Source organism: Scomber scombrus, chromosome 4, assembly GCF_963691925.1.
Source record: "Scomber scombrus chromosome 4, fScoSco1.1, whole genome shotgun sequence".
In the NCBI taxonomy this organism is placed as follows: domain Eukaryota; kingdom Metazoa; phylum Chordata; class Actinopteri; order Scombriformes; family Scombridae; genus Scomber; species Scomber scombrus.
Window position 1 is genome coordinate 8098214 of NC_084973.1, and position 13068 is coordinate 8111281.

Consider the following 13068-nt stretch of genomic DNA (forward strand, 5'->3'; position numbering starts at 1 on the left):
AAGGATAGGTCAAATTAACCTTACAAATCCATTATGACTCATATTTGCTGCCTTTCTGAAGCTAACTCAACTAGTTCTAAGATAATTATTTTGTATATATGCAATTTTCTTATGAATCATGCAACTTGTACTTTATGAAAAATGTAACCCAGCAAATGTCAACACCGCTTATGATTTTGAGGACATCTCACTTCGCCTTCAGGAAAGACTACAATAAAGTCGCAGACTATAAACGTCATCACAGTCAACTGACTGCGACTGCAGATTGCCAGTGAGCAGAAATATTTAGTCATGTTGTGTTTTAGTCTCATGATCGAGTGTGTATTAATTTAACGTTACTCGCAGATGACGTGTAAAGTTTGTCGGTAGTTACCGGGATCCTCACGTTGCGATACTTCCTAAATTGCCATGCTGATAATAAGCAGAGATGCAGTGGAAAAGTTTGCCTGTGTTTGTGTTTCTCATTCACATCGGCCACACTTCAGGAGCTTCTTATGTGATCACAGCTGACCTGGGGACACCACTAGCAGATCTCAAACACTTCTGGAGAAGCACTGGTTTCTGGTAGGTCCAATAAAAAACAGTTTCATCCACAATCAGCAACACAGTGGAAGACGTCTCTGATTTAAAAAAAATAGTAAAATGTTGTCATACTAAGTTAGCAGCTTTACAAAAAGTAAGACTTTTTAAAAATGTAATTTTTCTCTATGGAGATTGGTGTAGTTTAAATACAGTCAAAGCTGAAGTCTTACTGGGCTCCACTTTCATAATAACTCTATGAACAAGCTGATATATAAACCATGTTGTAAATGTATTTGGCTCTTTGTATCCAGTCCCCCCCTCCCTCACACCCAAGCCCACCACTTTGACCTGAGTATCGACCAGCAGCTGAACCTGGCCTATGTGGGCTCGGTCCCCCATGGAGGGATCCAGCAGGTCAGGATACACTGGATGTTGGAGCTGGTCACGGCACAGTAAGTAAAGCTGTATTAAAGCAGCTATAATAATATACTCACGTGAAAGAAAACATGCCATTTAGAAGATTTCATAGTTTGAGATCACAGCTGTCTGATTCTGCTGTTTTTAGAGATGTTGGAGGACAACCCCAGTACAACTTCACTAAGCTGGACCAGCTGATAGAACTCCTGTGGGTTAACGGACTCCGACCAGGTACTGAACCACCACCCCAAACTGGAAAACATGGCATCATTATGGTGATATTGGTGTAAACTCCTTCTATTTCTATTTCTATTTCTATTTCTATTTAAATCACACATCTGCCTCCAGTATTGTGCTCTAACATGTTCTGTGATGAAAATGGGACATTCTCTCTTGATCATTTGTTACATGAGTGTATATTAATACACTATGAATATTATTAAGGCAGTCTTATCCTATATGCTCTCATTAATCCAAAGAAGAGTTATATCAATCACCAAAGCATTGTACAAATTGTAACTAAAAATGATAAATATAATATTATGTGTATATATGATCAAAAGAAACCTGCTGACGAATTGTGCACCTCTGGCTCTCAGGTTTTGAACTGATGGGCAGTGTTTCGAACTACTTCACCGATTTCGAGGACAAAGCACAAGTGGTGGAGTGGAGAAACCTGATTTATCTCATAGCCAAGAGATACATCGGTGAGTGAGTGGCACCATTACTTTATCATTATTAGTGTGTTGTTTATGCTGTTTTTATACCATAAAATGTAATAATGATCATAAATATATGAATCTGAAAAACAACAGATTTTTTGCCAGCTGCTTTAACCTATTTGAGTGTTATGCTAATGGTGAGATGTATATTTCTGTATTATTGATTCTGAATTACAGACAGATATGGTTTAGGAAGCGTCTCTCATTGGAACTTTGAAACGTGGAATGAGCCCAACAACCACGACTTCGATAATGTCACAGTGTCTATTCAAGGTACGCCCATAATGCATCGTACAGGACATTTTAACATCATATGAACTATGATTAGAATGGTTTTCAATGTAGCTATTATTATTAGATCTGTACATCAATGTCAACTCTGCTCCACTTCTCTGTAGGGTTTCTGAACTACTACGATGCCTGCTCTGAGGGTCTGCGTTCTGCCAGCAGTCTGCTGAGGTTCGGGGGCCCAGGAGACTCCTGTCATTCCCCCCCACACTCACCATACTGCTGGGCCATGCTCCAACACTGCTACAATGGCACCAACTACTTCACTGGAGAGACGGGGGTCCGAATCGACTACATCGCTCTGCACAAGAAGGTGGGCTTTTCTGGGCTCTGTATAATAATAATGTGTGTTGATCAATGTGTTGTTCATCAGGACAATACAGGCATATTATTCAAATTAAGTTTGGAGATTAGGTTTTTGTAATGGTTTGTCATAATGATTTCTTACAATTTTGGGATGAAAATGTCCCAATTTTGAGACGTTATTTATTAGCATTAAAGCAGATTTTCTGTTGCTGTCTTTCAGGGAGGAGGCTACTCCATGCCCATCCTCCAGCAGGAGATACAGACTGTAGGGGAAATCCAGGAGCGTTTCCCCGGCTTCCGCAGCCTCCCTGTCTACAATGATGAGGCTGATCCTCTGGTGGGCTGGTCCAGACCTCAGGAGTGGAGGGCTGATGTGACCTACGGTGCCATGGTGGTCAAGGTGAGATGCAGGGATGAGAGAGAACACGTGAAGATGTTGAAGATCACTAACAAAACATCTGTACACGAGTCCAAGTGTAGAGCAAGTAATGCAATAACTAACCAACAAAATAACTACTTTTCATACATTGTAAACTCAAAAGTGACATCTGAATGCTTACAAGTGTTAATTAATTAAAAGGCTTCAGGGTACTGAGATGATTACAAAGCTATCTACCCACAACTAATCCTCTACCACGTTCTCTTCAACAGGTGATCAACCAGCATCAGGATCTGCTGCTGGCAGACCCAAACGGCACCATCAACTACACCCTGCTCAGCAACGACAACGCCTTCCTCAGCTACCACCCGCATCCCTTCACCCAGCGCACTCTGACCGCCCGCTTCCAGGTCAACAACACCCACCCGCCTCACGTGCAGCTGATCAGGAAGCCCGTCCTCACCGTCATGGGTCTGCTGGCTCTGTTAGGTGACAGTCTCTTGTAACGTCTCTTTACGTTAGCATATAAGTAAATATCCCAGTTTGTAATGGTCCTGTTGCCTCTCCTGTATGTGATTCCACTTTAAGGAGAGACCCAGGTCCTGGCTCAGGTTTTGAGCCCAGCAGGAACCAAAAACAGCACGGTGGGAGTTCTTGCCAGCAGCCACCAGCCTGTAATACACAGCGGATCAGACAGCTGGCAGGCAGCAATGCTGATCTACAACAGTGACGACAACAGCACCTCCACCAGCACTGATGATATCACCGTCTCACTGAAAGGCCTGGCTGCACAGACAGGTCTGACAAAACACTGTCATATCACTACTGTTGGGTTTTTTACTCAGTTGAGATGAGCTGAAACTCCTTTAATATGAACATATCAGGTCCTAGAGGCTTTTTTCTCTGTGAGCGAGTAGTTTCATTTCAGATGTACGTGTTTATCTGTCTTTCAGGTCTTGTGTACGTCACATATTACATGGACAATAACGTGACCAATCCGTACCAGCTGTGGCAGAGCATGGGAAGCCCTGACTACCCCACAGCAGAACAGTTCAGACAGCTTAGGACTTTGCAGGTACTGCCAACATTAACTGGAGAGCAATATGATATTATAATAGCAATAATATTTTTTTTTTTATGCAATACACAACATTTTCACCAGATACTGTATATACATAATTTTACTTTCGTAGTTCCATTTGGAAAGGAAAAAGAAGTAGGATCTATTTTTGCCCCACACTCTGTTAAAATATACTTCCAAATTGTAGATTTCCTTTTTTTTTTTAAATCAGAAATACCTCATGACAATGTCTCTACTGTAATAATAATTGTGATTGGTCATTTGTTATTCAGGTGGAGTGTGTGTGAAAAAAAAACAGAAATCAACTTAAATCAGGCTACATTATGTTATCAAATGGTTCTCACGGTTTTTCTTTAAGATCTGTGGTGAAAAAGACAACTTCGCCTCTTCGCCTCTATCAAGCTGTAAACGGTTTATAGTCTACTGTGTATCATGGTTGGCATAATTATTACTATTAAATGCATTAACACTTTAAATATTAAATCACTGGCAAATGAAACCAGGCTTGTAATTGATCTCTGAGCTGCTCATACAAGTTCATACATGACCAGAAACTCCTTTGGACAAACAAGGCAGATGTGTAGCTTCTTGCTTTAATGCAGATGGGATTATCATTTACTGTACAGTACATCCTGGTGGTACTAAGTTTTAAGCCCAGGTGTTCTTACATTAAGGTCTGGCTCAGTCCAGCTTTAATTAATATGCTTCTATTTATGGAGTTGGTACTCATATCTAGTGCTTTTGACCCACTGATGTGTCATTGTGGCAGGACCCTCATGTTGACGGACCCTGGCCAGTTCCTGCAGGAGACACTCTGACTCTGAAGGCTAAACTGTCTGTGCCCTCTGTTCTCCTGATCCATGTTTGTGCTCAGCCCAAAGCTGTTCCAGACCAGGTCAGTATCACCGAACCAAAACAGTCTTTGTGTTTGCACGTGCTATGCATGTTGTTATGTATGTAGTTTACAGAGGGTTTTGATTCAATCCAATAAAAACTGATGACAAGGTGTGCTTGGTTTTCTGAGGATCAGCATTAAAGCCAATATGTGGATTTAAGTCTTATTCATAGAGTATTGAGAAGTACATGAGCCAGTAATGTAAGTGTGTACAGCTAAGCTGAATCAGTGCGAGTAAGACAGGTCGTCCTCTAATTTCTAATTAAAAAAAAATCTTTCACAGGCTTTAGAGAAAGGCTTGTTTTGGACAGAAGGGCTGTGTGTTCTGATGGATTATTTTAATCTTTGAAATGCCACTTGCAGAATAGGATGCCAAATGTGCTTTGACAAGTAATTTCAAAACAAAACAAAGCATTGGTTTGAAAATGTTAAGCTCATGTATGAAATTGCTACAATTACACAAACAGAAGCCTGAGCCGACTTAACACTTCCACCATTCATGAAAAGGTATTATTGTAAACTGTGTATTAATATTTTTATATATAAATGACAGCTAGGCTCTTTCTGACATGATACTTTTTTTCTCTGAGCTCTTGGTTATATTTGACTTTTAATCAGGTCAATGGATTACGATTCATCCGGATCACCAAAGGCCAAGTCCTGATTGTCTGGTCTGATCACTGTGTTGACTCCAAGTAGGTGCATGTGTTTGATTCTGTCTGTATTTATTAGTCAGTGTAAGTCATTGTAAAGAGTTGAGAGACAGACTGAGTGCAGTAGATTCACTGTGTTGAAATGCATTGTTTATATGATCTGCATGGACCGCACATGCAGCGTCAACCCAGGTGGATAAAAAAATATTGTTTTGTTGTTGGAGCAGTCATGAAGAACAATAACCGTTCATTTCTTCGCAGATGCATTAAGACATTTGAAGTGGAATTGTCTACAGACAGCAAGGAGTTCAACAGGATTAACTCCCAGGACATCATTTTTACCTCATATGTGTATTCACCTGGTAAGATGTTCCAAAAGTACTTTCAAGTGTTGAGTATCAAGTGAAAACAAAAAGCAGCAAACTAGAATTTTCTTTCTCTCTCAAACACTGTTATGGTTTTAAACTGCTGTGATAGCCAGACCAAGTAAATAATCATATAATACATGTTGTTTTCTGTAGTGGACCAGGAGGTTGGTGGTGTGTACAGAGTTCGAGCAGTGGACTACTGGGGAAAGCCTGGACCGTACTCGCTACCTGAGAGGTACTCAGAGGAGCATTAGACCAGGGCCAATCCCGGTAGTGTTCATAAAACATGATCGAATTCTTGTGTACAGTGTAAATTCATTTTTATAGAGATCAATATGTTTTATAGTTTATCTGTGAGCAGTTCAGCATCACATCACAGACACACAAATACATAATTTTTGTTCTTTTGACAGTATAAATGTCATTTTGCTGGTAGAGAATTTAAATGGTTGCTGTTTAAAAGACAGTCATTTCACTTTAATCTAAAAGTGACAGAATGCAGTAATCACCAGTGTGCGTTTATACATTTCGTTACATTTCACATACATTTCTGCTGCTGAATTATAGATTCATAATTCTGTGACTGGAGATATATTAAGAAATTGATCACTTTCTGCCTTTGTGGAAACATTTTTAACTAGCAGCCAAATTAAATTTGCATTAGGAAATCCATGACAACAATTTAACCACAGTGTTAAAATGGGTTCAAAGCTTGATGTGCGCTTACATATAATGTGTCGTCATTGGAAGGAAAGTATCATTTGACTGAGTGCTGAGATTAGTCATCAGCTGTTGACACTGAAAAGCTGCAAATCAAATTGATACACTCAGAATATTTTGTAGATTTTAACTGTTATATTTTAAACTTGAGATATCTCAAATTTTGATGTGAATGTGTTTTTTTATAATGGATAAGTAAAAGTTGGATCATCCACCGATCAAAATTGTTTATGGTCATTTTTAACAAAGACGAGGACAGCTGCAAGTTTCTTTACAAAATTTATTGTCACCAACACAGATTGCTTAAACAGATGTTACCCATCAGTGTGACAGTACTCTCCAGGTGGTCACTCAACCAATTTTCATGGGATTTGGTTTGGAAATCATCTTTTTGCATTTTGGCAGCATTACTTAAATTTTACAGCGGACTTTGAATTGGATTTATCTGATAGTTCTCTCCTATGATGTTGGAACATAGCGAATGATAAACTCAAAGCATTGGCGGGATTATTCTCCTCTTTGCGTCTCTTAGAGGAGTTCTGTCTTCATTTTGGGAGGGTCTGGGGGAAGGTCTTCTCAACATACTCCAGTTTAGGATGAGTTTAACAAGCTCCTGTAAAGAACAGAGAAAGAAGTGTTGGATGAGTTTAAATGTTACACAGAGCTTCAGACAACCACATTAAAAAATTAAATCCATCCTCACAAGAAAATATATGAGGTAGTTCATGTACAAATTGAGATTTACTTTATTTCTTCTCTTTTCTATTCTTCTATTTCTAATAGGAACATCAATAAAATACTTTAATGCAAGTGAAAGTTCACAGTCACTGTTTATCTATTAATATGAATGTGAAAGATGGGGATACACACCAGTCTGCAGCACAGGCTGGAACTGTCCGGCCATGCAGATTTCCTCCTGTTTTTGACGGACCACTCTCTGGATGGCAGGGGGGAGGCCACGAGGGTTGCGGGAGAAGACCAGGGAGTAGCCGTCCTCGCAGCTTCCATCCTCCTTCAGGGTGCGGCAGGCATAGGTGATGGCATAGTTGTCGTAGTCTGTATCAATGACCCAGTAATTGTCACCTGGAAGAGAGGAGAAAAAGAGTTTAGTCTCGTGGGTGTGTGTGTGCGGGTGTGTTAGAGCGCAGATGTGTATATACAGCATGTAAAGAGGCTTACCGCCACTGGAGAGGTAGCTGGCCAGTCCCTGGTAGTTCATGAACATCTTGCCGGGGCTGCCGGGGTCAGGCACTGAGTACTGGGCAGCCATGTCAGCACACACAACCCAGAAGCTGGAAGTCAAGTAGAGAGGAAGGGAAAAAAAGTTCACATTTGCAAGCAGAAAAGGAAGCTTTCAGTTCTTTAATTACTCAGACAGTTATTAAATAGATGTCTAGATGGCTCAATTCATCTGCAAACACTCACCCAAAAAGAGTGACCCTGCCCCTGGAAGAGGCCACCATGGAGCCGTCGTCTCCAACAGTGTATTCAGCAGAGATGTTGTCCTGCAGGAACAAACCCTCGGGATCCTTCTTCTGCAGAGCGTACCACTTTCCTGCATACTGTCAGGGGAAAAAGAATATAGATGTTTTTTTGATAGTCTTTTCATCAGTACAATATGGATACACACACATAATGTACTGTCATTTGTAGGTTTTGTAGGTTTGTGTTATTACATTTCCAAATTGATCCGTCCTGAGTTCTTCTACCTTGTCTAGATGTGAATGTATAAATATTTCAAACAATTGTATTTCTGTACTCACTCTCTGTGGGTCAAAGTCCTCTTTGACAATGAAGCTGTCCACCACACAGGAGGCCAGGCCCTGCTCCACGCAGGCCAGGAGCAGCATCGCCAGGGCAAACATTTGGAAGTCCATTCTAGACAAAACCCAAGTCGAGCACGTGTTAGATTACTCGATGGAGTGCTTTTTATTTCATTTACAGCTGTTATTCATGATACTCATCTAGAGCAGTAGTCCTATTTATTTTAACTTATAAAATCTCTTCAGATGGTTTAATAGTAGTCACTCTTGCTACTCCGTTCTGGTGTAAAAAGTCCAGCAGGTTCCCACGAAGCAGAATCTCCTTACCTGAGGTGTAGAGTGAAGCTGCAGGTGCTTTCAGTCCAGAGCTGTTGCAGTTTCTGAGCAGTGTTGAGACAGCGCGTCAGCCTTTTATACCAGACGCACAGACAGGCTCACTGTTTATTTTCACTTCTTGAACCTAAATGCAGAGTTTAAATCTACGGCTAATCCAGTTAACAAAATCCCCCGCTGTAAGCTGATGAACCCTTGCATTCAGCAGTGTTTAGGCTTTATGTAATTGTTTGCAGGGGCTACATAATGGGATACATAATAGGCAGATGCGGCTTTGACGGCCTGAGACGACGTGAGCCTTGAGTCACACGTCCACGGGGAAGGTGTTTACATGAGCAAACAGGTGTATTTTAAGCTGCAGGGCTAAATCAGAACCTCAGATGGCTGTGTGTAAATATGCCAGATTCGTGGAGGGCTACGTGCTGAGAGAAGAATGTGATACAGGATGCATGAAAGACTGAAATAAGATGAGTTTATCATGAGTTTGGGTTTGTTTTTCTGTACTTGAAACCAGTGATTCTCCTTTTGTTTGAGACACTAAACTCTTAATTTGTGACTGGCCATTTTCATTTTTTCCATTTTTCTTTTAATATTTAATTAACATTCACAACTTGCCCCGATATACAGACAAAGATAAATGATCTTACTTTCATTATCCTTGGATTTGCCAATAATGCTCGGCTCTATTTAATAGTTACTTTAAGTATAAAGTGTTTTCTTGTTCATGACTGTATTTGGGTGTAAATATGTAAAGACAAAAAAAAATCACTTTCACAATCAGATATACAAGGATTTGCGAGGCTTTAGGTAAAAATGAAGAGATGGGAGCATTCTCACATTAACAAGCACCACTTTTTTTATATATATAGTAATATTTTACATGATGAACTAGTCTGGAGAATAGCACTGACTAATGAAGCCCTGTCACGTTATCTCAGCGGAGGCTCAGGTGTTCCTATCGGCTGTCACTTGCTCGGTTGAGTAACCAACTGTGTTGTCATCTTGTCCGTTATCGCTGCCACAGCGTCACCCTTTAATCCCAGACAAAACATGCCGTACAGGAAACAGCTGAGGCGTGTTACAGGAAGCTTGCACCAAATATGCACCGTGAAAAAGTGCAGAAATATACAAAAAGGATCACAATGATTATTTTACAGGTGTGCAGGTGAGATGCATTATCACAAAAATGTGTCAATTTAGATACATACACAGTGGCAATATTACTGCTGCAGATGCATTTATAAGCTTTTTAATTGACAGTGTCATCATTGGTATGTAATGCAATCATTTTTGGTTTTGCTTCATTGCATTTTTTTTTTTTTTTTAATCAATTTGAGCTTTCCATTCAGATTCTTGTTTGTTTCATTTCTCATTTCTCTCTTACTCACAAATAATGGCTAGAAATAACTCTTAGAGTATAATATTAATAGATATATTACAAGGCTTCATGCAGTGTATATATATATATATATATATATATATATATATATATATATATATATATATATATGCAATATAATATCCTGACAACACTTCCAAGAATACATAATGAACCTTTAAAAACACATTCATATCCATAAATGCTAAATGCAAGATGAAAAGTAGCCATCAGATTAACAATAAATCAATAATGAGGAAACAGATCTGTAACCTTTGCATTTACACATTACAAGCATTATATTCCTCAATCAGTTGATTTACTACTATACAACTACAATATATATCAGACCTCTGTCATTTTGAGCCTGTTCGATTCAGTGAAAGCATCTTTGCATATTTATTCTCATTCAGTCATGCACAATCCAACTATCTTTTTTAAATTCTGTTGTCTGTTTTGTGAGGTACTTAAAAAGAATAAAATATGTAAACACATCACTGTAACCTCAATCATCCCCTCACCAGTCCTGTGGAGATATGTTTGTTATCTACAGTAGGTGAGGGCTAAGTAAAGACATGTAGCATGCCAGTAAGTCTAGCTGTATTTTTAGTCGTCCCTGGCATTGTTGTTGTTCTATATATATATCTCCTGTGCTGAGAATATTAGGTAAGGCCTCTGTGTCTTCACATCCTGGGCTGTTGATTGCTGACCTAACACGTGACATGTCGACAGCATTAGGGTTAGTTCTGAATCTTTGGTTCTAATCTGAAAACAAAAGCTAGTGATCCTGTTGTAGACGCACACTTGCTTAACTAGAGGTGAATTCAGGTCGGACATGTGGGACAGGTTGCATAAGAAAATATGAGCAAGTACACTTTAAAGTAGGGCCCGACTGATACTGGATTTTTGGGGCTGATGACGATATTAGGGAATTAAAATAAATCTGATATTGATGTATCTGCCAATAATATTATATATACAGAATATGTTTATAAACACACTTTATTCCCCAAATGTGGTTACCAAACATTTGTGATAAAGATATGTAATGGAGGCTGTGATATTTTACAGTTTAAGAACAAAATTAAAAATCAGTGCTCTGAAACAGTAAACGTCACTGGGAGTTTAATGTGTGTATTTTAAACTTGAATTAGTAAATATAATTAAATGTACACAAAATGCTGCCTCTATATCTTTAAAATACTGGCACATATCAGATGGCATAAACACTGATACCGTTATATCTGTGATAGGCCAATATCGGCCGATTGTATCGATTGACCAATATATATTTTCAAGACCCATATCTCCCCTTTTTTCGACATCTTCATGAAGTTTGAAGGTTTAATATGCACCACATGACCCTGAAGAGCCCCATTATGTCATTCAGTTCAATGTTCAGATGTTTCACTTTTACCCAAATACTGTAAAGTCTGAATGTTTTAACAAAGACTCTCAGGTCTCTTTCAACAGTACATTGTATTAAATCATTCATATCAACAGGTTTGGAACCCAGAGAAACAATAAGTTGGATCAATTGTGCAGTCGACTAAAAATAATCAGATCAGTTGATTTTTCAGTCATATTTTAAGCTCCTAATACCAAACTTCCCCAAGTTTGAATTCGTTAATTGTTTCATGTTGACTGTTTTTAAGTTTTAGGCTGTTTGGAAGACAAAACAATTTGATAAAATCAACTTTTGCTTTTGAAAATTGACATTTTATTGCTTGATTAAACAATCCATCAGATTAATAATTGTTTGTTGCAGCACTAAACCCGCCCCACCAGTCTTAATGAAAGAAAAACTGTAAATGAATGACAATGTGAAATGACAATGGTGTTTAGGCTGTATGTGATGTTTTTCACCCATCATTTAAATATAGGTATTAACTCACAAACTGTCATAAATTCACAAAGATCCTGTAGCAACCCAACAAGGAGAGGAAATTGTTAATATGTATGATGCCAAAATATAAACTAATGAGTTAAATTACACTTTGCTCAGCTTGGCTTGGAGCTGATTCCTGTGATATCTGCACACCTAATTTTTATTTTATTTTTTCAAAGTCAATACAATAAGCATCATCAACTGAGCATCATCAACTGAGCGTCATCATAGAGCGACAACATGACAACAATTTGGTGTTCCCAAATGAAAAACTGTTTTTATTTAATATGACTAATGAGAAGAAAATTTCTCAATAGCAAAACAAGTTATCATTGTAACATTACATCTGTGCTGTTGGGAGAGCACTGATTACAACCATGTTGCAGGTAAAAAAAAACAAAACACCAAAACTACTATATGCATTTTGTTTTTATGACATTGCTGCATTACAAACATGAACTTTATAACTTATAAGCGCAGCTGCATTTGCAATATTACAATGCTGACTTCAGGATCCATTAATTCATATCATGTAACTAAGTTAAAAGTACTGTGTCTGGTCATCCAGAGAGGTGTTGTATTATTCAAGGTAACAGTGAACAAATCCACAACGCGGGAGTGTTTGACTGCTGGTCTCTCCAGACGAAGGAAGGAATAGGGTGGAAATTGCACATGTAAGTGGGCATCCTCACACAGCAGTCCACAGCTTTATTTCAGAATGCTCTCTTCACTTGCTGTAAAGAGACAGTAAAATAATTAGGATTAGTAAATGAAAGATTTCACATTGCTCCCACTTTTTGTGCAGTTAAAAAAAAGATATTATTATATTGTACACTGGTGTTGTAATTATTGTGTCCACCTCCTGTAAGCTGTGCAGCATGCAGACGTATGCATGCACAAGGTGGAGAGTGAGTGACACGTGAATAAGTACCTTCTGCTAGCTGCTTGGCAATGCGCTCCTGCTCCTCACGGACCTTTTTCTCCTCCTCCTCGATCCTCCTTTCCTCAGCTGCGATAGGCTTCAGATTATCTGAGCAAAGAAGTTTATTTTTAAAAACAAGCATTTAATTATGAAGAAATATAATCCACTCAATACTGTCATTGTGCACAGTTTTTCCAAATAACATCTGGTTACAATAAAACTATTTCACATCATGTGGCTGCACAAACAAATAATTGTCTTTATACAGTTTATATACCTACTCTGTAGATGAGAGCCTAAATCACTGGCATGTGCCACTTCATCCTTACATAAAATTGCAGGGTCACTGTGCAGATCTGCCAGGTTTTGTAACACTTAACATTCTGTGACCTTATTTTCCAGCCGCTGAGGTTTGTAATACAATTTGTGAAAT

General features: G+C 38.8%; 3 protein-coding genes across 3 annotated transcripts in view; 1 reads left to right on the forward strand and 2 right to left on the reverse strand.

Annotated features, from left to right (window-relative positions):
- rnf10 (ring finger protein 10) overlaps window positions 1-13068 on the reverse strand; it is a 131488-nt gene that overhangs the window by 23556 nt on the left and 94864 nt on the right. The gene's annotated exons all lie outside the window — the stretch shown is intronic.
- idua (alpha-L-iduronidase) lies at window positions 285-6844 on the forward strand. The gene is made up of 14 exons (XM_062417622.1): window positions 285-564; window positions 834-974; window positions 1088-1170; window positions 1539-1646; window positions 1839-1934; window positions 2060-2262; window positions 2476-2655; window positions 2907-3123; window positions 3223-3432; window positions 3588-3709; window positions 4485-4610; window positions 5229-5305; window positions 5525-5625; window positions 5785-6844. Exons 1-14 carry the CDS (start codon window positions 428-430, stop codon window positions 5883-5885), a joined length of 1902 nt encoding a protein of 633 aa, XP_062273606.1. The 5' UTR covers window positions 285-427; the 3' UTR covers window positions 5886-6844.
- On the reverse strand, window positions 7140-8228 carry LOC133979316 (purpurin-like). The gene is made up of 4 exons (XM_062417830.1): window positions 8115-8228; window positions 7777-7913; window positions 7531-7643; window positions 7140-7434 (listed from the first exon to the last, which is right to left on the reverse strand). The coding sequence occupies exons 1-4, from the start codon at window positions 8226-8228 to the stop codon at window positions 7190-7192; spliced, it is 609 nt and encodes a 202-aa protein (XP_062273814.1). The 3' UTR covers window positions 7140-7189.

Bases quoted from the DNA above. Each gene is read 5' to 3' on its own strand.
- idua (XM_062417622.1), top strand. From the start codon at position 428: ATGCAGTGGAAAAGTTTGCCTGTGTTTGTGTTTCTCATTCACATCGGC. The intron at 1,171-1,538 runs GTACTGAACCAC...TCTGGCTCTCAG, and splicing joins GGTTAACGGACTCCGACCAG to GTTTTGAACTGATGGGCAGT. The intron at 3,710-4,484 runs GTACTGCCAACA...TCATTGTGGCAG, and splicing joins GACAGCTTAGGACTTTGCAG to GACCCTCATGTTGACGGACC.
- LOC133979316 (XM_062417830.1), bottom strand. From the start codon at position 8,228: ATGGACTTCCAAATGTTTGCCCTGGCGATGCTGCTCCTGGCCTGCGTG. The intron at 7,644-7,776 runs GTGAGTGTTTGC...CTTGACTTCCAG, and splicing joins GGCAGGGTCACTCTTTTTGG to CTTCTGGGTTGTGTGTGCTG. The intron at 7,435-7,530 runs GTAAGCCTCTTT...CCTCTCTTCCAG, and splicing joins CAGCTACCTCTCCAGTGGCG to GTGACAATTACTGGGTCATT.